Source organism: Sparus aurata, chromosome 20 (assembly GCF_900880675.1).
Source record: "Sparus aurata chromosome 20, fSpaAur1.1, whole genome shotgun sequence".
Taxonomy (NCBI): domain Eukaryota; kingdom Metazoa; phylum Chordata; class Actinopteri; order Spariformes; family Sparidae; genus Sparus; species Sparus aurata.
The window spans coordinates 1,339,302-1,364,954 of record NC_044206.1 but is presented as its reverse complement, the minus strand read 5'-3'; the positions used below and the strand labels follow the sequence as shown (position 1 = coordinate 1,364,954).

Below are 25,653 nucleotides of genomic sequence, written 5' to 3'. Positions count from 1 at the left end.
ATGGAGGACTTGACTGACCCTGAGAGGTTTAGAACAGACCCCAGGTGTGACCGGACAGTGTCACTCTACGGCTACCTGCGGGGCACCCATTTGAAAAACAAAGGCCAGGTTCATATCCCAGGTACGTAATCATAGAGGTGGTTACCCACAAAAACCTTTTACACTGTATGTCACACTGTCTAAAGCAGAAATGCTCCACATGAAGGGCTTGACGCTAAGCTTTTTTCCAAGTAGCACTGTGCTACCATGCTGAAAAATTTAGTAGCACACAACGTTTTTTAGTAGCACAATGAAAATTCAGCAATTTTGGTAAAAATGTCATTTTCAAACAAATAAAGTACTTATTTAGGCTAATCCTAACCCTGTAGACTAATTTTTAATGTTATAACTGGCTTTTTTAAACTGGAAGAATGTCCCTGCTCCAGCAGTCAACATAGTCTGGTCTCCTGACCCGCTTGGAACTAAGCCACCTCTCTAAGGCTGGACTTGGGTCATAGCTCTCCAGTGGAGGCCCCTCGAGGCTGATGGGCATCAGGTCCTCTGTTGTGGACACGGCCAGGCTGCTTCGTGTGGAGGTCTTAAAGCTTCACAGTTACAGTGCCCCGGCTGCCTCCCAGTGTCCAACATAATATTTTTGTCTTACTGGCCCGCTTGGCCAGTAGATTCGAGTTTTACTGGCCCCATGTGTAATTATAGTGGCCCAGCCACGAAAAAAATGAAAATAACTGTTTTTCTGGAAAAAAAAACAGAAAAAAAAACTTGTTTGTAAACTGAAATTGTTCCCATTTAATTGTTTGGAGAGTCTGTCCCTGCAAAATCAGTATGATCTGGCAGTGGTGGCAAAAAGTAATAGGGGTTTGCGTAATAACAAGTATTAAAATTTCAAAATTGAAATTACAACATATTTAATATTCTGAGATGTATCATTTCTCTCACTCCTATAATTATGTTATCATTTTTCAGGTGATTGATTTTCTGAAAGCACTGTACAAACAGTACCATTAATTATCCTGAAGTGGAGGGATCATTATACCCGGATCATTTTTTAAAGGCACCTATAATAACCACACCCTGACATGTAAATGTGACATCTGTCTTGATTCATTTAATTTAACTTAAAATATGGACAACTGACTGCATAATATATGAATCAGAAACAGAAATGCTTTACAGCAGCTCCCATTCAAAGTCAAGAATATGCAGAAAAATAGTAGAAATAATAATAATAATAATAATAATAATAATAAACTATATATATGCTTGTCTTGCGAGTCTAATTTATTTTGAAAAAACATCAAGGAAGAACATGACCACTGACACTGCACGTTTTTCTTCTTCACCTTTTTCTCGTGTTGTGCCCAGAAGGATGCCAGAGAATTCACAGAGAAGATGGCGAAGTTTGTCCCGGATTTTTGTGAGGAGGGAATTAAACGCCTGTCCCAAATAAACGCCTGGTCTGTTAAATGATTGAAACAAATAAACGCCCGGCTATTATTTGGTATTTTACGTTTGTTCCCGCATCATCAGCACGAGCTGAACAATAAAATCTAACCCAGCAAGAGAGGCGGGACTTAAGGCAAAACAGCCAATCATCAGCCGGTCAGTCCCAAAGCCGGTGTCATGTTTGAAGCAGCAACAGGAGAGGAGGAGAGGAGGCAGCTGCAGCGAGCGCAGACACAGAGCGGCCAGAGAAACGGAGCTACTGTAGTGAGGCGTTGGTGCAAAACTGCGGATAAACGGCAGAAAATGTGTGGGTGTTTACTGCTCAGTGCTCACATAAACAGCAAAACGGTGCATGTACTACAGTTTTGTCGGAGTCGCACTGATGCGACTGAATGTAATTTTCTATTCGCACTGGAAATAATCAACTCGCAAATGCGAGCAAAACAGTCGCACTGTTGAGCCCTGACATAGTACTGAAGTTTCCTGGAAACATTTACAGTAATGTATTTTTGTGTTTTTTCTCTCCCGCAGGTGTAGGAGACTTTGAGGTTGCAGACGTTAACTTCCTGCCAGACCCGTGTTCACTGCCAGATGCTCAAAAGAAAAGAGCACTGAATGAGAAGGAACGTCTTCTCTATGCACCCATGGCCGGGGTCGGGGGGGTCGTCTACGACAAGGACGCTGTATATATTGACCTTCCTGCTAGCCATGTCAAACAGCAGCAGGTGCGTGTGTGTGTGTGTGTGGTGTTGTTTTTTTAAGTGTCTGACAGCCTATTTTTAGTCCTGAGTTCATTCGCACTAAAATTCTAAGACTTTGAAAAAAAATGGTATTACAAATATTATTTGTAGCTGTTGTGAGGTATTTTCTTCTCTACCTGTTACAGGAGGAAGTGCGGCCAACCACAGAGCTGGTCCAGTCTCTCATTGATACACATGCCACCGTGGATGCCAAGATGGCTGCCAGTGAGGTGTCTCTGTTCAGTGGATCTGCCACCCTGGACCCTGCAGACATCGACGAGCAGAGCGAGTGAGACAACTCAAAACTTCTCTCATCACTTCTTTTGTTCGAATACAGATTACAGTACAGTAATACAGTACAGAGCATTGTGGAGCTTTTCCATACACATGCTGGCTCATCAGCCCAGTGCAGCAGGGATTTTAATTTAATTACAACAGGAAGAGAAATAACAGGAAATGAGATTAGAGAATTGGATGACATGCAGGGAAGGGCTACAGGTCAGATTCAAAGATGAGGTGCATGCTCTGCCAACTGAGCTACAAGGGAGCCTGGAGGGGAAGCTTTAAGGACAGTTTTCTGCCCCTGTTTGAATGAATGCTACCAAAGATTCATGCTGTTGTGGGTTTAAAGAGGCATCCTATCCAGTATGAGGGTGGTGTATCCAATAAAGTGGCGTCTGAGTGTATACTTAAGAGATTGAGGGGAGGAACTTGAGCCTCTCAATGTGGGTGTTACTTTGTGTACCTAACTGTATGATGTAAACACAAAGCATTCAAATGTTCTACTGCTAAACATAATATAAACTACAGCCTTGTATAACAGAATGGAAACCTTTCTTGCGTGTGTGTATGTGTTCACTAGAGTGAAAGAGGAGCAAGCCTGGGACCCTAACACCCAGAGAAATAGGAGGAAGGTGGTCTTTGCTGAAAAGGAGGAGGGCAGTGATGTCAGTGGCTCCAGTGATGAGGATGAGGATGATGAGAGTGATGATGGTGACCAAGAGGAGGATGAAGATGAGGACAACCTGTCCACTTTTCTCAAAGAGGCTAGAGCCAAATCGGACACCAGTAAAAAGAATGTTAGAGAGCCTCCACAAGTAAAGAAACAGAAGCTGGAGGAGAGGAAGGAGGAGATACCGGTGTTTGCTGATAGCGAAGACGAGCTGGAGATGAGTGAAGAGGAGGGGGAGGCCGGGAGACCTGGAGACTCTGGAAACTGTTCGGAAGAGAGTGATGATGATGAAGAGGCAGAAGATGATAATGATGAAAACTCGGAAGATGAGGTTGAAGCAGCTGATGCTACAGTGAAGAAACAATCAGCGAGTGAGGAGGAGGAGGAAGAGCAGGGTAAATACAACAGTTTTGGGCTTTATTTCCCTGCAGATAAATTTTTGTTCTATTTGCATAAAAAGGTTGCACTTATATGATTCTTCTCTTTTGATGCTGATTCTAAAATTGGGATATGTTCTGTACTAATCCAATGCTTTTCACTTCAAATCTGTTTATCAGTTGAAGTTTCACAGGCCAAAAAACATTTCTGGAGCTTCACAGCAAAACAGAGTTGCAGCATTTTGCTGAGGCAAGTGAAGCAGCTAGAGACCTAAGTTAAAACTAGGGCTGTCAAAGTTAACGCGTTAATAACACGTTAATAATGCGATAACGCAACATCCTCTTAACGCCGTTAATTTTTTTAACACGCGATTAACGCTCAGTATTAAAAAAAAAAAAAAACGTGCATTGTTTGATTTACAGCCGTTGATGGCACCTGTAGTCATGATGCAGAGGGTGGCAGAAGAATAAGAAAGGGAATAAGAATAAGAAGAAGCAGGTTTGGTGGTTCGGGAAAAACACGGTGGACTGAAAAGCGAAAGTGAAAGGAAATGGAGAAAGGACCTATGAACGGCAAATTCACTTTCAAAACACTGCCAGATGGTTCGGTCGATAGGACAAAAGTTATCTGCACGTACTGTCGACATGAAATGAGTACCATTGAGGTACCTTGAGTCTCAAATATCATTTGCAAGCCAAACACTTAGGAGATGCAGAGAGCCCGCCCCTCGCCAAAAGCAGACATCACCATGTTCTGATCCCATTTAGGGTAAGGGGATATTTTTTTTGCCTTTTATTATCCTGCATGATTTGAAGTGTTGAATAAACATTTTCATAAAGCAAGCATATTTGCTCTTTGATATGCCAAAAAAATTGCGATTAATTTGCGATTAATCGCGAGTTAACAATGGCCAAATGCAATTAATCGCGATTAAAAAATTTTGTTTGACAGCCCTAGCTATAACATTAAAAAACTACCCAAACAAAACTCTAAAATGTCTCCATACAGTTCATCTGGTGTAATCCAAGTGTCCGGAAGCCCTGAGATTCCAAATTGATTTTAGAAGATGTTATTTAAACCATTTTCAACCCTTAATCTTTACTGTAGCTGTTAGTCTTAAAGTGTTACCTACTTACTACTTACCCGTCTGGAGCGCTGGACAAGCTTGACCACAAGTTGATGGTGTAATTAACGTCTTCTCAAATCAATTGGGGATCCCGGGGTTAACTAAGCCCAACCAAAATTAGACCGCGGAGCTATACATTGACAGTGTGTGTCAGCTCAGATGATGCAGAAAGTTTGCTGGAATTCTTTCAAGATCCCTATTCAGGGTTCGTACGGGTGCTTGAAATCCGTGAAAGTGCTTGAATTTCAATGTTGTGGTTTCAAGGTATGAAAAGTGCTTGGATTTTAGTTTAAGTGCTTGAAAGGGCTTGACATTATGTCTATGCTACTGTCATATACTCTATGTCTTTCACAAAATTGGGATCAGACAGGATAGTTTGCTTATAACAAGGAGAAATAAAATCAGTAAGAGAACCGTATGTGGAGATGTTTCCTCCTGGGCTCCGCTGAGCCTCTCTGCTCCTCTCCGCGACCTGCCGGTCTGTGTGTGACCCCGCCCCTTTCGAAGAGAGACAGCAGGAGATGACAAAATGCCGGGAGGCTGTTGTTTTAACAAGCGTTGGCTTGAAATGATAACTACAAACTATGGTTAAGATAAGGACCGAATCAAAGAGTGGCGTCATGCAAGGTCTGCAAAAATGATTTGCAGATGTGTGCAATGGGAGAGCCTGCGCTCTCCAGTCACAAGAAATGTAAGTTAAGACTTTTTGAGTAACTTAGGCCAACACTGCACGTTAACACTTTATGTTAACCGCTAACGTTAGCTAAACCATAACACGCTAAATAATAATTAACACACTATTAATCACGTTAAGTGACCTCGTTAAGTTAGGGCCTGATTGTCCGTGTGTCGTTACACATGCAGACTGGTAGCAATAGAGAAGGATGGCTGAAGAGAAGGTCGAATTTGATGCACCAGAGCTGAAAGTGTCAGAGTCAGAAACTGACTGTTCAGTTTGTCTCTGTAACGTCACACCAGGCACTAACATAGTAAGAGCTTTAAGTGTGAAAAGGAAATGTTCACTTTTCTCCCATTTTCATGACTTACTTCTAATAAAGTAAGATTAGCCTACATTGTAAGGCCCTTTAGCTAATGTTTATGAAGTTATTGTATGTTTTATCTGGATACAGACTGATGTGAAACAGGTTGACGTTATGTCGCTGTTCTATTGGCTGATATATTATAGTCAGTTGCCCAGCAGCACTAACCTGTTGAGGCAATGGTAGCTTACCTCAGTGGCGGTTCCAGACCAGTTTTAATAGGGAGGCCAGGTTGGGGCCGGCTTTTTTGTTAGGGGGCACATACAACCCGGAAAAAAGGATAAATCCCTCATTCAGGCAAAGCAGTGTTTACAATTTCAGCAATATTGATTGGGACACTTTATTTCTGCCTTTCCCTTCAGAACAAAATTATTGCAAGAAATCTGTCATTGTATTATTAATGCAGACTCCCTGTCAGGGGGGCCACAGGGGGTCCAGACTCAGAGTTACGGGGGCACTGGCCCCTGTTGGCCCCCCCCCCTAGAACCGCCCCTGGCTTACCTTGTTATTACCTTGTAATTTGAAAATGACCCTTAAAAGTGCTTGAAAAGTGCTTGAATTTGACCTTGAAAAATGTGTACGAACCCTGCCTATTGAGTAGATGTGATACAGGGCAAGGAATGTAAAGCCTCCATAGGTCAAATTGAGCCTGAAGATAACTTTGTCAGTTTCCAAGACACAACCATAACTCAGCTGAGTTCATTCTCCTGTTTCTGTCTACAGGGGCTCTGAAGTGGAAGGATGGTCTGCAGCAGAAAGCATCGGAGGCATTTCTACGGCAACAAGAAGCTGATCCGAATCTGAGAAAACTGGTTTACGGTCCAGGTAGCTTTGGTTGCATGTGTACATAAATATGTGTGCCTATTTTAAGTATGTATACTAAAGGAAATAGTCTTATATATGAGGACAATATATCAACACTGTGAGTGTGTTAGTCTAACTCTTAATAGTATTACTATATATTGTACGTCAGCAGATGCATACAAAGATGTGACAGTCTAGAAAAGTAAAATTTCCTGATCACTACACTCATGGTTAAACTACTATGATCTATTTCTATACTGTCCATTTATAAGAGATCCGTATGTTTCAATATTCATATTTTAGTCATAATACTGGCATTCACACAGCTTCCTTTGCTACTGCTACTGTAGTATGATAAGCTGTCTGTAGCTGTTTGTCGTTCTACAACATGCTAATGTCTTCGACAAAACAGCAAACTGCCCAAGTGATAAACAGAAGCTATGTGTTGAGCCATATTTTGGCATTTTATAACAAATATCAGAAGCTTTGAATATACTTTTCAAAACTACACGATATTATTGATACTGATTCTCAGTGTCTCTTAGCAATCATAATTTTTTGTTTTCAGTTGTAGAGGCAGAGAATGGGGCAGGTGAGGAGGAGGAGCTGGGGGGGCTCTTTCGAGTCAGTCGCCCTCAAAACAGCAAAAAGGTTCAAGCAAACGCTTTCGACTGCTCCCGCTTTCACCCTGACACCTCCCACAACTGGGACCTGGAGGAGGTACAGTTGTTAGTGATACATTGGTGTTACATGGGCAGTTAAAGAAATCACAAGTTCTCAATGTGCTGTTGGTATGAAACTAATACAAAAAACATGTTGAAATGAAACTTAAATACTTCTTTCCAGATGCTAAACTCCATCAGGGACTGCTTTGTAACAGGGAAATGGGAAGAGGGCCAAGATGCTGCCACACTGCTGAAGGAGGATGGTAAGAGAGGAGACGAGAAACGGTCTGCTTCACACTGATTCAAGTTTTGACTTTGGTATAAAACATGAACAATTATAATTAGTGATTTATTCAGTTTCATGTGAAACCTTCAGTACCAAACAAGTGCGGAGGAGGCTGAGCAGTTTGGATCTAAACATTCAGTTAAGAAATTTACCGGTGGAACTTTGAGTCATTTACAGGAGAACCGCAGTTCTGTTTCTGACTGTTGAAGCACATATTCCTTGTGGTAGTCTAAGTGCCTTCACATACAGTTGTTTTGTTGTGTCTAGAGGAACTGTATGGAGACTTTGAGGATATGGAAACAGGAGAAGTCCACAAGGGACAAACTGGGCAGCAGGATCCAGCTGAGGTAGGTCCTGTTTACCTAGTATAGTTGAAGTCGAATCTTTTATCTGATGAGATGTTTCATTCTGGACACACATGTTGAACCAGCCAACATCACTATCTCTATAACTTACAACTAGTGTGACTAGAATTGTTCCTACCTAAATTCCCCCCCCCCCCCCAGAAACATGCATCCCTTAAAGAATATGTATACATGCTGTTTGTATTTGGAAGGTTTTAAAATTAAGCCAAGTCGAGTTACTGAAGCTGGATCTTTTGACCTAAAAAGAAAATGTTACATGTAACACAAAGAAGGAATGAGAAGATGTCAAAATGTTTGTCTTTTTCAATCACTGGTTGTAATATCGACTGTGCTATTTTTCCTGGCCTGATAATTGTTAATCAATATCTTTTCATGTATGTGCTAACCATGTGTGTGTGTATATATATATATATATATATATATGTATATGTATATTATATATATAGATATATATATTATATATATATATATATATATATATATATATATATATATATATATATATATATATATATATATATATATGTATCTGTATATATATTGTATATGTATATATATATATGTATCGTATATATATGTATATAGTATATATATGTATATGTATATATATGTATATGTATATATATATATGTATATGTATATATATGTATATGTCTATATATGTATATATATATATAGTATATATATTATATGTTATATCTATATATATCTCTCTATCTGTCTCTATCTATATGTATATGTTAGTCTCATGTTCTATATATATCTCTTATATGTATCTGTCTCTCTTCTCTCTGTTTCTCTATCTCTTATATTTGTGTTTATATATCTTGTGTCTCTATCTCTCTATCTTATGTTTCTCTCTCTCTGTCCTCTCTCTCTCTCTCTCTCTCTCTCTTTGTGTCCCTCTTTTTATCTCTCTCTCTCTCTCTCTCTATCTCTCTCTCTCTCTCTCTCTCTCTCTCTCTCTCTCTCTCTCTTCTCTCCCCCCATATCTCTCTCTCTCTCTCTATATATGTGTGTGTATATACCCACACACATATATGTCTATGTGTGTGTGTGTGTGTGTGTATATATGTGTGTGTATATGATGATGTTTTGATTCTGCACCTTGTCACCAGCAGAATAGTGAGAACGATGACCATGATGATGAAGTTGAAGAGAGACTGGTGAAGGCGAATGATGACGAGGTCCAGAAGAAAAAGCGCATGGAGAAGAAACGCAGGCTTAAAGAGCGATTTGATGCAGAGTATGATGATGGAGATGCCACTTACTTTGATGACCTGAAGGAGGAGATGCAGAAACAGGCTGAGGTACCACAGCTGGTTTAAGGCCCCCACACACCGCCCAGACGTCCAACTGCCTTATCCGACCACTCTCCGACCACTCTGTTGCCTCTCGTCTGACACGTTCAGCAGAAAAGTTGCATTGAACACACCGCTTCAACGTGCAGTCAGTTCCACAGTAGCGTGTACATTCTGCGCTTGTGCGAGATGCAATAAGCGGGTGGCTCTAGTGTTAAAGGCGCTGGACAGAGGTTTATGCACGCAAGTCTCTTTACTTTCGATCAAAATGAAACTTAACTATTTCAGACAAAAACAGCTGCATACTAAACATGCAGCGAGGCATTACCAAATGAACACAGATTAAATCATCCTGTACAGGCATATCAACAGCCAGTCTCATGCCAGTACTGCGAAACATGAAAAGTAGAAATGATGGAACGGAGTGCGTAGAAAACCAATGCACACACAGTATTCCGCCCCTCCCACACACCGCGCTGATTCACTAGCACACCGCCAATCAGAGAATCCAATGGCTCAGACGTCTGACAACTCACCTCCTCAGACTTTGCATGTTGAATCAGATCAGACAACATCCGAGCGGCTCCGAAAGCTTCTGACGCAGCTGAACACACCACTGAAATGCTCCTGACCTCGTCCGAGTCTCCCCAAACGCTTCAAATGTCCAACGGTTGGGCCAGTGTGTTCCTGCCTTTAGGCATTCTGCAAAGACATGTTCTATAGAGACGTGTTCTGTAAACCCCAACATTGCTGGAATTCATTCATTTGATAAAGATTCATTTTGGGCTGTAGCTAATGAATATTTTTAGAATCGAGTATTCCACCGATTATCCCATCAATTAATTGAGTAATCTAATAAAAAATAATTTTGCATTATTAAACAACAATACCAAATAATGCATAACGAAAATGACAGGCCTGTTAAATAGACTAAGCAATTGGCCTTTATTCCAGAAAAAAACATACAGGTTTTTATTTAAAGGAGTTAACCCCCCGGAAATCGCAATTTCTCTCGTTAAATCATGCATATTGGTGTTGGACCTCTGTTGAAACTTGCCTGAAAAGCTGGAGTTTGAAAGTGGCTTATTTTTTTCGCTTTGGCAGTTTTTCCGAACAGAAATAGCGCACAGTAGTGCGCGTTCCTAAAGCACGAGATTTTGACTCTGCTCCTGTGGTGACGTTACCACAGGAGGCTACTTGCATAAGCATCGGCTCACAGCCGTCCTCAGCCAGAGTGAGCACGCCGAATCTGCTTATTTCTCTGTCATTTTCACGCCATACATCGTCACCGCCAGCATTAAAACTCAGGTCTTACATGTAAAACACGAGTGTGAAAAGTAAGAAGGAAAAAAAAAGATTTTACCATTCAGAGACATCCTGCTGTAAACGTGTATCTTCCACCTTCTCTGCCTCTTCACTCTCCCTTTCGGTTTCCGACTCCGGCTCATACATAAATGCCTGAATTCCGTAAGGTTCGTCATTTAGTGTGTGCGCCATGACAGGGGGCTGTTTATGTTTTGGAGTCCGTGTGTGCATGCAGGCTTGCCCCCCATTCCGGCGCTGTCCTTCCTGCGGCCAATCAACGCGCGCCTCATTACATATTAATACAATGCACATCCGGACCGGTCAAAACCTCGCGCATAATCTCGCATGAGAAAGTCGCGGTATGAAAAAGTGTCAAAACAAGCTCTATGTCTGATTTTTGATTTTTTTTCTAATAAGTTTTAAGAATTGATCCAAAGCGATCCAAGAGGGACTGGATATGTAAAAAAACAGGTGATGACTCCTTTAAACTCACCGCTGTGATGTGCTGAAAAAAAAAAACCTTTATTAATATGCATAACAAATGTCATGATGTAAACTAGCTCTATACTCACTTAAAGTAAACATCTTAATATAGATTTGTGCAACATTAACCATTACTACCAAATTAACCTATTTATAATGTCTGGAGTAGGCCTATATGGTGTGGTGGTAACCTAACACCGGGAGTAAAGGTGTGTGTTTGTTTGTGTGTGTACGCGTGCGTGATGGAGAGTGAGAGAGACAAGATGAGTGTGTGTCTGTGGAAGGGAGTTTTTTTGGTGTAGGCTATTACTCTTACTCTCTTGCAATTTAACACAAATTAGTTTTCACATCTAACATGATATCTAGTCATACCGACATCAGGCTACAGCCTCTATAAATACCATACATTCTAATGTTAGGCTACGTTAAATTAGCTAACATACATGCTTGATGAGCGGTTGTTAAGAACTGGATGCTCTTGGTTCAGATGTTGAAACATTATTGACTTGCTGTTGTGGTACGCGAGTTCTGCTTTGCAGTAGACACATTGCACTTTGTTGTCATCTTTTTTAAGTGTGAAATGATCCCAAACTTTGGACATTCTGTCTTTTACAGACGGTTTCTTGGCTGTCCGCCATCGCGTCAACTCAATTCTGAATGTAGTGGTGTGTGTCCGCAATAACAGTCTGTGTGGAAAAAAATATCCCTGAGATAAGCAGGCCACATAACGCATAATCGTTTCAGCTCTAGATTCATCTATCTATAATACGGGAAACCTCTGTCTGTGTGTGTGTGTGTGTGTGTGTGTGTGTTGTGTGTGTGTGTGTGTGTGTGTGTGTGTGTGTGTGTGTGTGTGTCAAATATCTCTGTGGATCAGGATCACACTGACCTGAGACTTTCAACATGGCTGCTGCGTGGTTCAGTGGCGTGCAATTTAGCATTTGCTTGGACTGCAATGATACCGTTAATACATTATTTCATAAATGCTTTACAAATTCCATGAGCATTGTACACCGGAGCCACTACAGTCACGTGCGCACCAGAGCCAATCACTGCACACAGTGGCCACGCGCGCACCAGAGCCAATCACTGCAGAGCTCAAGCCCACGACATACCTGAAGAAACAAGCGGATTTATACCTGCAGCGGTGTGAGCTCAACCAGGATTTTGCCGGCGTTTCGGTTCCGTTCTGTGCATCTAAACTGACTGTTGTGGATTAATGAGATGAAACAAGTCCAAGTCTGTTCGGGTCTGAGGAGATCCGGAGACGCGCTGTGGATGTTCGGCCCACCGCCCGAGTCGACGGAGCGGACGCACTGGCACGTCCAAAACTGGATTTAGGGTAAATAATGTCCAAAACGCTTTTTCGCGAACATTGCCGTTACGTTTGCTTTGTGTCTGGTGCAGGAAGAAACAGTTAAAATGTGCTTTTGTCACAAGTGGATTTATACCTGCAGCGGCGCGAGCTGGACCGGGATTTTGCAGGCGGTTCGGTCCCATTCTGTTCTGTTCATCTAAACTGACTGTTGTGGATTGTAATGAGATTAAACAAGTCCAGACCGAGTCTGTTCGGGTCTGAGGAGATCCGGAGACGCGCGGTCAACAAAGTGGGATCGGAATCTGTGGATGTTCGTGTTTAGCTAGCTGCTAGCCGCTAACCGACCCACACGGCCTACCTACCGAGTTGACAGAGCAGATGCACTGGCACGCAGTGTTGCCAGATTGGGTGGTTTTCCGCCCAATTGGGCTACTTTTGTCGACGCCAGGCGGGAAAAAAATACATTGGGCGGGTGAATAAAATTTGGGCTGCTTTTGTCCACATTTGGCGGGTTTTTAATATTGTGAAAACAGCACTCTGAACTGCGGGAGCCCTTCACGAGCGCCGGAGGAGCACAAGGGTGTCTGGCAACTTTGTGATTTGGGCTGGTCTTTAGTGGATTGGGCGGGTTCTAAGATCTGATTGGGCTGGAAACTGTCAATCCGATCTGGCAACACCGCTGGCACGTCCAAAACTGGATTTAGGGTAAATAATGTCCAACGTGTTTTTTCGCTAACATTGCCGTTACGTTTGCTTTATGTCTGGTGCAGGAAGAAACAGTACAAATGTGCTTTTGTCACGAAAGTGTCCAAGCAGCAAGTTTGGTTGTTGAGCAACAGGAAGTTTTGGGAGGGACATCGGCGGATGATTGACAGCAGCAGTGATGTGTTGGAGACGGCGAAAGATATAGCGAGTTTTGAGAGTTGAGAGATTTGTGACATATAGCGTGTTTGGAGTGTATAGTTAGTGTGTTATGTAATATTTGGTGTGGTGTGTTTAGTGAGTAGTGGAGTCGTGTTGTGAGGCAAACCAAGGAGGAGACGGCTGAATGTGGAACAGGCAGGAATGAGCTGATGAGCCTGAGGCATTGCCTGCATTTAAATGTAAATAGTTACACATAACTTTGTAAATTTCAAAAACTTATGCACCAATTTAGTAAACAACAATTTATATTTGCATTATAACTAATGCAATTGGTTCATTAAACATATTTGTGGTTTTCACAGTAAAAAAACTAACTTTTTCTACTCTGATTTTATGTTATTTTGTGATTTTAGGTCCATAGTGTTAATATAGTACCTTAAAATGAAAAAATAAGTGTACAGTCACACATGTGAGGTTGTGCTAAAAATAATTACACCAAGTAAGGCAAGGTAAATAGTTTTTAAGGTGAAATATAATGGTATAATCAAAAGTAGTCAAAAACAGCCAATTATATCCCTGACGTCCCACCTTCAAACACAGCCTCATTTGGCCATCCATGAAAAAGTTTTTTTCTTTTGGAAAACATGCTTCCTACGGGCAGTGCACTAGTCAGATAGATGAATTGCAAAAGGACATGATAATGTCAACATTCTGCTTTTCTGGATACTTTTGCCTTCAAAGTAGGTAGATTCATTTGTTTCTGGCTTTTTTCTCTAAGAATATTTTATGATGATAGTTTTTTTGCATTCTATCCTCAGCTGAACAGGGCAGAGTTTGAGGATGTGGATGATGGGACCAGAGTGCAATACGAAGGCTTCCGACCAGGAATGTACGTCAGATTAGAAATCCCCTCCCTACCCTGTGAGTTTGTCACCAACTTTGATCCTCATTATCCCATCATCCTCGGAGGTCTGAGCTCCAGCGAGGGCAACATAGGATACCTGCAGGTATGTGCAATGGTTTCATTTGTATTCTGACATGGGCATTTTGTTTGCTCATGATTAGTATGAACTGTAAATGTCCTGATAAGTTGCAAATGGTAACTGCGTCTTTCGCTTTTTTTCCCCCCCGCTTTTTTCACAACAAAGCATTTTAAATGGACTCTAACTAGAGTTCTCAACGGGCCTGAAAATTACAACCCAACCCGACCCAGCCCGCGGGTTTTTAAGCCCGAACCCGACGCAGCCCGACACACCAGTATGAATTGTCTGCCCGAACCCGGCCCGAACCCGACCCCCCGCGCACCTGCATTGTTTTCCTCATACACTTGTTATCATACGCAGCGGCGTCAGGTCTGCGTCTGCCCCTCCCCATGCAGCAGGCAGCCAGACTTACTTTTCACCACACGTGAACAGCAATGATTCACAACAAACAATATATAATTTACAACCTGCAAGAAATGTGTTTTATGAAATGTGTTTTATAAAAAAGGAAGGCCGAGGCCCGACCTGACCCAGCTCATTTATGTATTTTTTCGTCCCGAACCTGCGGGTCCGGTCGGGTTTGTCGGGCCAGCCCAACTCGTTGAGAACTCTAACATTAATTTTCACCTTTATTCCTGCTTATAATCATTTTGGTTATTTGTTATGAAACACAAAGTGTTTTACTGGGTGGACCTAAATTCTTAGCTGGTACACTTAGTCAGTGTTGGGAATAACGGCGTTAGAATAAACGGCGTTACCAACGGCGTTACTTTTTTTCAGTAACGGGTAATCTAACTAATTACTATTTCCATCGTTACAACGCCGTTACCGTTACCGACTATTAAATGTGGCACGTTACAAACTGAAGCTGATTATTGAAGCTGTTGTCATCCGACTCGGCTCTCAGCCACCGGAGCTGCAAAGCTGTTTTTTTTTCCCACCGGTGAGGGAGGAGGGAGGGGCGAGACAACCGCATAAGTGATGATGATTGGCTCTCTAACGTTGAGTGAGAGTTCTTAAGCCAATCAGAGGCAGTGTTTGGTTTACACACAAGCCACACACGCACACAGCAGCCTCGCACACACAAACTAGCAGAGGTGAGCTGCAGCAAGGGCGAGTCCGGAGGGAAAGTTAACGTTTTCAAAGTGGAAGTACAGACAATACTTTAATCTCCTTTGTCCACGTCCATTGTAAGCAACTCTGATCTAATGAAGCATCTCTCAGTGGCACACGCTTCTACAAAACTAACACTGGCCAAAAACTCCGTTGCTGACGCTGTTGATTATGATAGCAGGCCAGGTGTGGCTAACGTGAGCTCCGCTAACAGCTTCACAAAAACTTGTGACACAGACTGAACTGAATGCAATGATAGACAGGTATGTTGTTGAGAACTTGCTCTCGTTATCAACAGCTGACTCAGACTCCTTCAGAGCACTCATTGGCAAAATACCGGGGAGAGCAGGAGCCGGTCCGCCATGCAGAAATACATTTTCTAAATATGTAATGACTGCAGAGTACGCTAAAATGACTGCCGAGCTCAAAAGGGGGAAGAAATAAAAGTAACGCAATAGCTACTTTTCCTGGTAACTAATTACTTTAATAGTGGAGTAATTCCGTTACTAACTCAGTTACTTTTTGGGAGAAGTAACTAGTAACTATAACTAATTAATTTTTAAAAGTAATGTGCCCAACACTGCACTTAGTGCAAAAGTTAGGCACACCAGTGCAACCAGTATAAAAATTAATCTGGGGCTCTGAATGGGATAAAATCAAATCAAATCAGTTTTATTTATATAGCCCAAAATCATAATCACATTACCTCAGTGAGCTTTACAATCTGTGCAGTGAACAACATCCTCCATCCTTAGACCCTCAATTTGAGTGAGGAAAAAACTTGCCATGTTGATGGGAAAAAAAAACTTTTACAGGGGAAAAAAGTCAAATGACGACTGCTCTTGGCTCCTGTATCAGACATTATTGTTTTTTTTTATATGGTTGCTGCTGCTTGCAGAGAGTCCTGACATGAGTAATCCCCCTATTTGGACAAAACATTTCAAAATGGTGAGCACATATCTAAAACTGTGTCTTTGTCAGATGCGACTGAAGAAACACCGCTGGCACAACCGCATCCTGAAGACACGGGACCCCCTCATCCTGTCATTAGGCTGGAGACGCTTCCAGACCATCCCCCTCTACCACATTGAGGATCACAACGGACGCCACCGCCTGCTCAAATACACACCACAGCACATGCACTGTGGAGCCTCCATCTGGGGTTAGACAAAGTTTTAACACACCATAGTTGTACATAATGATACTAGCAGCGTTTCTGTATTTGGTTTTGTTTCCCACTTTGCAGGATTGAGTCTAAATATTGTCCCATGTGTCCTTACATTAGCGAAGATTTATGTTTTCTTTAGCTGCAGTGTGTTAAGCTCCCAGGCCCACTGTAGACACGTCTGTAATAAAATTTGCTGATATTTCGGCCATGCTGATACATCTGTCACACGATATAATCAGATTATACTGTTAACACCTACTTAACACACAACACTGCTTTACTAAGATTTGAAATGATGGATGGATTATTTCTGCACTACCAACTGCATTCATGTACTTGTATGTATTGTTTTTAAGTGGTAGAAACAAAGGGATAACTCATCTGGGATGCAGACGCATTGGCTCTGTAAAGTCAGCAGAAGTTCTGCCTTTGTTATGAAGAGATGTTTATTCCAGATCTGCTGAGAAGTAATGCTTTCGGTCCTATCTCTCATATCTCTTATTATCAGCTCTATGTGATAGTAATAATACATATTCTGACTCTCTTTGTCTCACTAAAGGTCCTGTCACACCGCAGGGCACCGGCTTCCTAGCTGTGCAGTCAGTAGCAGGAACTAAAGTAAGTCAGTTATTTACAAGTTAACTTACAGCATTTAAACCAGAGTGAACATTTTATGCAATTCAAAACTTAAGAACCTTGTCAGTTTCACACATGGCAATAGCAAGATGGCAATAATACTTGCTTTGACAATTTAATTACAGGGTTCGTACAGGTGCTTGAAATCCTTGAAAGTACTTGAATTTCAATGTTGTGTTTTCAAGGTCTGAAAAGTGCTTGGATTTTAGTTTAAGTGCTTGAAAGTGCTTGACATTATAACTCTGTGTCTTTCACAAAATTGGGATCAGACTGGATAATTAATTTCTTAAGTTTTTGCTATTATGAAACATAATTTTAGATGTTCACAGCATAATACAGTGTACATAATTGTGATAAAAAGTGAAGAAAAAATAATGAGTTTATATTTTCCTGTAGATGCGTATTTTACCCCAGCAATAAGGTGCTGGAAAATCTTAAAAATGACCCTTAAAAGTGCTTGAAAAGTGCTTGAATTTGACCTTGAAATATGTGTACGAACCCTGTAATCATCATGTGGCTCCAAGTCTAAACACTGTTGTATAAATTATTCATATGGAATTATGTGTTGTTGGGGTGATATTCAGTTTCAAAATTCCTGTTTTCTCTCTGCAGGCTAATTTCCGTATTGCAGCCACAGGAGTCATCCTGGACCTGGATAAATCAGTGACTGTAGTGAAGAAGCTCAAACTCATTGGTTACCCCTCCAAGATCTTTAAGAACACCTGTTTCGTTAAGGTGGGGAAACCTTTATTTACGTCAGTCTATCCTATAGGTATCTCAGTTAGTATGATCCCAAAAATAGGTTTAGCTAGATATGATTGATCAATAATGTGAAAAAGTACACATTATAGAGTTAGAATTTGCTCTAGAAACTCTTTACTTGGAGGCTGACCAGCAGCATAGTTAACCAACAAGGTAGTTATTGTTATCTCCCATAAGAGAAAGTTGTCTTGATTTAAAGAAACTATGTAAACGACAGACATGTTACAAAAATAACAAACCTGACAAAACTCAGGCCAGAGTTTTGATGAAACACACCATTCAGTATTGATAGTTGTGGTGGGGCAGCAGCAGTTTTGGTTGACGCATTGCTTTGCTTGTTGAACAGGCAGGATGATGTGTCGAAGAAAGTTTTACATTAATACTACATGTGTTTTGATTGTACTCTGTGTGTTTACAGGGCATGTTCAACACAGTGTTGGAGGTGGCTAAATTTGAAGGCGCGTCGGTTCGGACAGTATCAGGGATCAGAGGTCAGATCAAGAAGGCGCTGTCGACACCACCTGGAGCTTATAGAGCCACATTCGAGGACCGCCTCCTTATGAGTGGTGAGTGTCTGTTTGTGACTGTACCGCTGACATTAGGTAAAAGTTACTGTCATCTTTATTAATTTTTATTTTACAGTCATTATGCAAAGGTGTAAGAATACTTTTTACAATGATATATCGCCTCTGAGGGACCCCTCTGTATTAGTATTGATGTGTTTGGTTCTGTGTGACGTGTTGTTGTGCAGACATTGTGTTCCTGCGCTCCTGGTATCCAGTGTCTGTTCCTCAGCTCTACAACCCTGTCACCTCTCTGCTGCTGCCTGTCGGGCAGAAGGACAGTTGGGCGGGCATGAGGACCCTGGGGCAGCTCAAACATGACCTTGGCATCCGCACCAAACCCAACACAGACTCTCTGTACAAGGTACCCTCAGTCGCTAAACACCTCAGCTAATGTGGAGGATTAAAGGGTAACTCTACCAATTTTACACATCAAAGGTCTTGGGGAGTACTACTGCAAGTGTGAAAAAAGAATAAACTGAATGTAGTCTGATAAATTGCCTTCAGTATTGTCACTCAGTGGTTATATCTGGTTAATTTGTTTTTAAACCACCCAAATGAGTCCAAACAGTATTATAGGAGTGCAAATATGAATCAGTAGCCTGCTGTTTAAAACCTGGTACCTATGTTACCTACGGTGCACCTTAGCCACTGAGTCACATCACTGGAGAGGCAGTTAATTAGATCAGGGGTTCTTAACCTTTTCGACCTTAAGGCCCATTTTTTTCAGTGCAGAGTGGCCCGGGGCCCATTAAATATTAACACTGTATATGCAGTGGGGAAGCTACTTTGCAAGCGTAGCTGGTAAAACTACATGAAGTTCAGCCTGGCAGTAGTTTTAACAAACTGCATTTCTACTCCTGGAGAAATGTGGTTTGTAAAACTACGGCTAAAAAAAGTAGCTTTAGCAACTACTTATACTCATTATACTCATTTAAATCAGCATTAAAAAAATCAACATATGGTGTATATGAAACAAAATATAATAGCCTACAAAAAATTCACATACAAATATGCCTCTCAAGTTTTATTTTTTAAAGAACAAAAGCTGACATTTTTGGTCAACATCACAGGAACTTCAGAGGCTCTAACACTGAGGCACTAGAACTAGATGCCACATGGGCAGTCTCGCAAAGTTTTTATCAGACAGCCGGATCCGTTTGGCACTAAAAACATCTTTACCAACACTAAAAAGCCGCTCACATGCTGCACTGGCTGGGACACCAGTGTTGAACTTCTTCAAAGAAAAATAAAATAAAATGTATATTATATAGATCTTTTTTTTAATAAAAAAAAAAAAAAATATATATATATATATATATATATATATATATATATATATATATATATATAGATATATATATATATATATATATATATATATATATCTATATATATATATATATATATATCTATATATATATATATATATATATATATATATATATATATATATATATATATATCTCATGTTATTGGCCAAAATTGTAGTTTGTAAATTGAGTGGTTAAACTACAAAAAATTACTCAAAAAGTAGTTGAATTACTTGACGCAGCACTAAATATGAATGTAGTTTAACTACCAGCAAGTTACAGCAAATTGTAGGTAAGCTATGTTGTTCAACTACATGTAGTTTAAGTCTCCCCAACACTGCGTATAGGTTTAATTGATCTCACTCTTGGTTTGATTTGTATTCAATAATAAGTCAAATCCACTTAGAGTTTAACATGGTAATACGTTAATAAAGTTTAATAAATAATACAATTACGTGATTATACGTGATAACCACAAAGATTTTTAATGAACTTCTGTCAACATATTGTGGGCATGGGCAGAAGAAAGTTTCACAGAACAGTCTCTTAATTTTGACACGGGTCCCGAACTGTCAACGCGGTGGTTATTATAGACATATTCAATATTTAACTGTCATGTGTCATCACAGTAACAGCGTTACATACATTCGCAGCTGTAAACACATAAAAACATTATGAAACACATCATGTGGTCCCCTTTAAACGCTGGGTGGAGGTGTATATTTTGGTAAATAACCGCCGGTTCCAAGTAAATGCCGAGTCTAATTTATTTTGAAAAAACATCAAGGAAGAAGACGTGACCACTGACACTGCACGTTTTTCTTCTTCGCCTTTTTCACGTGTTGTGCCCAGAAGGATGCCAGAGAATTCACAGACAAGCTGGCAAAGTTTTTGACATTTTCATCCCGGATTTTTGTGAGGAGGGAATTAAACGCCTGTCCCAAATAAACGCCTGGTCTGTTAAGTGATTGAAACAAATAAACGCCCGGCTATTATTTGGTATTTTACGTTTGTTCCCGCAGCATCAGCACGAGCTGAACAATAAATCTAACACAGCAAGAGAGGTGGGACTTAAGGCAGAACAGCCAATCATCAGCCGGTCAGTCCCAAAGCCGGTGTCATGTTTGAAGCAGCAACAGGAGAGGGAGGGGGAGAGGAGGCAGCTGCAGCGAGCGCAGACTGGAGCGGACAGAGAAACTGAGTGACTGTAGTGAGGCGTTTGTGCAAAACTGCAGATAAACGGCAGAAAAAGTGTGGGTGTTGAACCCTCTCACCGGGAAAAGTCCCCCACGGGTGCGACGCCCCTGGCTACAGGTGAGCAGCAAGCTGAATGTCTTCTTCTGTTCTTCTGTGAGCTTCTTAAACAACTTACTGACGCATTACTGCCACCGTGTGGTCGGAAGCTGCATTGTAATTTAGCGTCTCATGGATAACAGCTTTTCTCTGGTGTCTTCATATGATAACCTATGCAGTCCCGCGGCCCACAGGTGCAAAACTGAAAGTTTTTTGCGGCCCTCTAGGTGGCGCTTGCGGCCCAAGCGGCCCTATGGTTAAGAATCACTGAATTAGATCACAGGCTTTAACACTTTTCCTATTTTTTTCTTATGCAGTAGTACACCCCCAAACTTGTAAATACAATTTAATGTGCAGAATTGGTGGTGGTACCCTTTAAGAGCAGTGTATTGCCTTTAGTGATGCAGCCCATTCCAGAAGGTTTTATGTCAAAAATGTGATCAAATTAAATGTTTACCTGAGCAACTGATCACAGAAAATGAATTACCAAAATGTTGATCGACTATTACTCATTACAGTCGTTTATCAAACAAATGGGAGTATTTGCTCTTTTATGTCATTATGAGCTTTTTTGTGGTTTTTGACCACAGAGTTTAATGAAAAATTATCATTGGTCATATATTTCATTGTGTGTTTGTGTCTGGGTAGATATGTGTAGGGGAGAAAAGGGTTTGTTGTCAAATGGGTTTGTGTTATGTTCACTAGATGATAGATAGAGGGCGCTGATTAAGAAAAAAGTTTAGTCCACAAATTTTCAGAATTGGGGTTGGTGATAACCCACAGGGTCATTTTAGGAGCAGGACACCTAACATTGAGGGGGGCATTATTTTAAGTGTTTATCATGTCAAAATGTAAATATCCCACTCTTTTGTGTTTCTCTTATAAGAGATTGAACGGGTTTGAAATAAAACAATCATAACAATTACACAATCTCAAATTTACAGTTCTTAAATAAAATTATGAGGGGAATGCTTTAGTTTAGATGTATTTTTTTCTTTGCTAAGCTGCAAAATGTGGATGTTGGCTCAGTTGCTAGCAAAAACAAAGACTCCCAGTTGGGGATGCTTGTCGCATTGTCTTCACGGTTGACAGTCAAATGTGACAAAATGTGTCACTGATAGTGATTAACTGACATCAGGGTGAGATGAGCATTATTGTTCTCAGTCTTGTTTGTAATATTATTAAATACCATACAAGATTGCACTTATAGGAATGATCTTTACTGTTTATGTTCTCTTGATATGTGTTCTTAGTAGTAATTTTAAAGATTCCCTACTTTTTCTATTTCTCAGTAACATTAAAGGGCAGCCAACCCATAGTGTGATACTACCTACCCGGTGATGGGGATGGTAGTCACAAACAGTGTTGGGCACGTTACTTTTAAAAAGTAATTAGTTATAGTTACTAGTTACTTCTCCCAAAAAGTAACTGAGTTAATAACGGAATTACTCCACTATTAAAGTAATTAGTTACAGGAAAAGTAACTATTGCGTTTGCGCTTTTATTTCTTCCCCCTTTTGAGCTCGGCAGTCATTTTAGCGTACTCGGCAGCCATTACATGTTTAGAAAATGTCTTTCTGCATGGCGGACCGGCTCCTGCTCTCCCCGATATTTTGCCTGTGAGTGCTCTGAAGGAGTCTGAGTCAGCTGTTGATGACGGGAGCAAGTTCTCAACAACATACCTGTCTATCATTGCATTCAGTTTCAGTCTGTGTCACAAGTTTTTGTGAAACTGTTAGCGGAGCTCACGTTAGCCACACCTGGCCTGCTATCATCATCAACGGCGTCAGCAACGGAGTTTTTGGCCAGTGTTAGTTTTGTAGAAGCGTGTGCCACTGAAAGATGCTTCATTAGATCAGAGTTGCTTACAACGGACGTGGACAAAGGAGATTAAAGTAGTGTCTGTACTTCCACTTTGAAAACGTTAACTTTCCCTCCGGACTCGCCATTGCTGCAGCTCACCTCTGCTAGTTTGTGTGTGCGAGGCTGCTGTGTGGCTTGCGCGTAAACCGAACACTGCCTCTGATTGGCTTAAGAACTCTCACTCAAAGTTAGAGAGCCAATCATCATCACTTATGCGGTTGTCTCGCCCCTCCCTCCTCCCTCACCAGAGGAAAAAAAAACAGCTCTGCAGCTCCGGTGGCTGAGAGCCAAGTCGGATGACAACAGCTTCAATGATCAGCTTCAGTTTGTAACGCGCCACATTTAATAGTCGGTAACGGTAACGGCGTTGTAACGATGGAAATAGTAATTAGTTAGATTACCCATTACTGAAAAAAAGTAACGCCGTTGGTAACGCTGTTTATTCTAACGCCAACGCCGTTATTCCCAACACTGGTCACAAATAAACAAGACGTATTTAACAGCAATCTTTGACCAAAATAAGCTTAAGACCTTGTCCACACGTACCAAACGATATTTTTTCCTCCGTCTTACTCGGCATCGTTTCAAGAATATTTACGTCCAAACAGATCGACTGAACACAACAAGAAGAAGACGAAAATGGCTTGTGCAAGGAAACCAGAAGCGTTTGTGTGGACCAATAATAAGGTCGAACTGATGCTGCGACTCACACTCGACTACAAGGCGAGTGAGTTGCAAGAAACATGAACACAAGCAATAGTCTGCCGTTGTTGTTGTTGTTGTTATGAGACGTCGCTGGGTTCAGAGGTCGAAGGCTAGAGGTCGAGGGGTGGGTTAATGGCGTCATCGATATGGAAAGTATGCAGATTCACCATCCACATGAAAATGCAAGGGCATTTTGGATTTTTCCACCCTGAGACCCGGTTTAAAAAAAGTGCGTTTTTAGGTGCTGCGTTTTCAGGATCCATGTGGACGATCAGCCAAAACTATGCAATACATGTGCGTTTACACTAAAGAGAGTTTTGTATGGACGGGGCCTAAGGAAAGTAAAGTCATTCCATTTCTACCTGACACCTTAGGCCTCCATGACACATTTAAAGGTCATCTATGAATGATGCACTTTTTTAAGAATTGTAATTCTAAGTAAAAATTGTAACTCTGTATTCCACTTCATTTGTATTGAGCTATTGTGCAGTTAAAGTATCTATAAACCTGTACTTCACACAACAGCTCCTCTAAATTCTGACTTGATGTGTGAATATCGATTCCCTTGCAGCCGGTGGTCCGAGCCCAAAGGCGCTTTAACCCCCTCCACATCCCTAAGGAGCTTCAGAAGGCCCTGCCCTTTAAGAGCAAACCCAAACAGCAACAACCCAAAGGAAAGATGCCTAGAGATCTCCAGAGGCCCACCGTGATCAGGGAGCCCCAGGAGAAGAAGGTGAGCGAAACCTGAATCAACAGCTGCTTAGTAATTGACTAATTTAATAAGGAATTGGCACTAATGAGCATCAAGCATGTCACTGAGTTATACTGTTCTGACATCATCAAAAGTATTGTGGGGGCACCGTTTAGCTTAGTTGGTACAGAGGGCATCCATTGTACAGAGACTTGACGGGCTTGAGTCCTGACCTGGGGCCCTTTCCTGCATGTCATTCCCCCTCCCTCTGATCCTCTTTCCTCTGATATAACTCAATCTGTCCTGTCAATAAAGATCTTTAAAAAGGCCCCCCCAAAAAACTACACCCAGTCTGTTGTGGATTATTTTACTGACCAGATGACCTCAGACTTCTCTCTGCACCACAACATGACTTCTCTAAATATTGTTTTTCTCCACCCATTCCTTCAGGTGGCAGCCCTGCTCCATGCTCTGACCACAGTCCATCACAACAAGAGGAAGAAAGCCCACATAGTGCAGCATACCAAACACAAGGAGTTCCTGCAGCAGAAGAAGAAACAGGAGGAAGCCAAGTTGAAGAGGCACAAGGAGGCCCGTAAAAAATTGTACCGTGTCATGGGGCAGATGGACCAGAAGAGGCAGAGGTCCAGTCTTAAGGGGGCGCCCCAGGATGACTAACTCCCTGCATCTGGACTCATGAGGCAAACCTCTGCAGACTGTGACTGAGATGCTTGATCTGCTTTTTGGACTGTTAGCATGTTTCATAAGTTTGGCAGGTTCATTTTTTGGTGAATTTTTTTTTCTAGATGTATTGATATGAAAAATCATCTGTGATGGAAAGTTAACTGACTTTTGGCCCTTGTTTTAATAAAACACAGTAATGACCCCTGCCATGTGAAGCGTTCAGCTGCACAACACAGTGTGTCTTTCTCTGTAATTCTGTTATATAAGACAATCATTAACTTTACAGATGGTCCAATCAAGGTTTAGCCCTTTAATGAGTTGAAGTGCTTTAACTTCTCCAACTATCCTGCTACAGCTTCAAAGGCATTCATATAAGTGCTAGCTGGTATGTTGTGATCAGATTATAAGAATTATTCAGTTTTGTATCAGTTTTTCTACAGATGGGTAGAAACTGAAGGGCCTTGTTGCCTGAAGTTGTCCCATGTGCTGGTAGTCTGTTTTTAAGTGTGCCTGTTAACTTACTATACAGTAGCTTCTTTTAGATAGAAAATGCACCACGCCTTGTCTATGTGAAAGGGAGGTGTAATATTCCTTCTTTTCAAAAAAGCCGCCACTGGGGTAGGTGTTAACGTGCGACGTGATGTGAAGCACGAAGTTGGGCATGAACAGTGACATACAAGAAATGCAAAACCATTTATTTAAGTTTTCTCCTGACCGTTGATCTCAGCATGTCATGAGAGAGGGAGCATCTTGAAACTATTAGAATTATTTCCATTGTTGATTAAACTGTTGATTATTTTCTCACTTAA

General features: G+C 41.2%; 1 protein-coding gene across 1 annotated transcript; it reads left to right on the top strand.

The window, feature by feature from the left end:
• Window positions 1-25,653, top strand: LOC115571413 (ribosome biogenesis protein BMS1 homolog). Its single transcript, XM_030400822.1, has 17 exons — window positions 1-121; window positions 1,975-2,168; window positions 2,330-2,472; window positions 3,046-3,530; window positions 6,403-6,504; window positions 7,052-7,203; window positions 7,330-7,411; window positions 7,702-7,781; window positions 8,921-9,109; window positions 13,889-14,077; window positions 16,148-16,328; window positions 16,894-16,952; window positions 17,583-17,705; window positions 18,151-18,298; window positions 18,484-18,659; window positions 24,041-24,202; window positions 24,611-25,653. The coding sequence occupies exons 1-17, from the start codon at window positions 1-3 to the stop codon at window positions 24,836-24,838; spliced, it is 2,814 nt and encodes a 937-aa protein (XP_030256682.1). The 3' UTR covers window positions 24,839-25,653.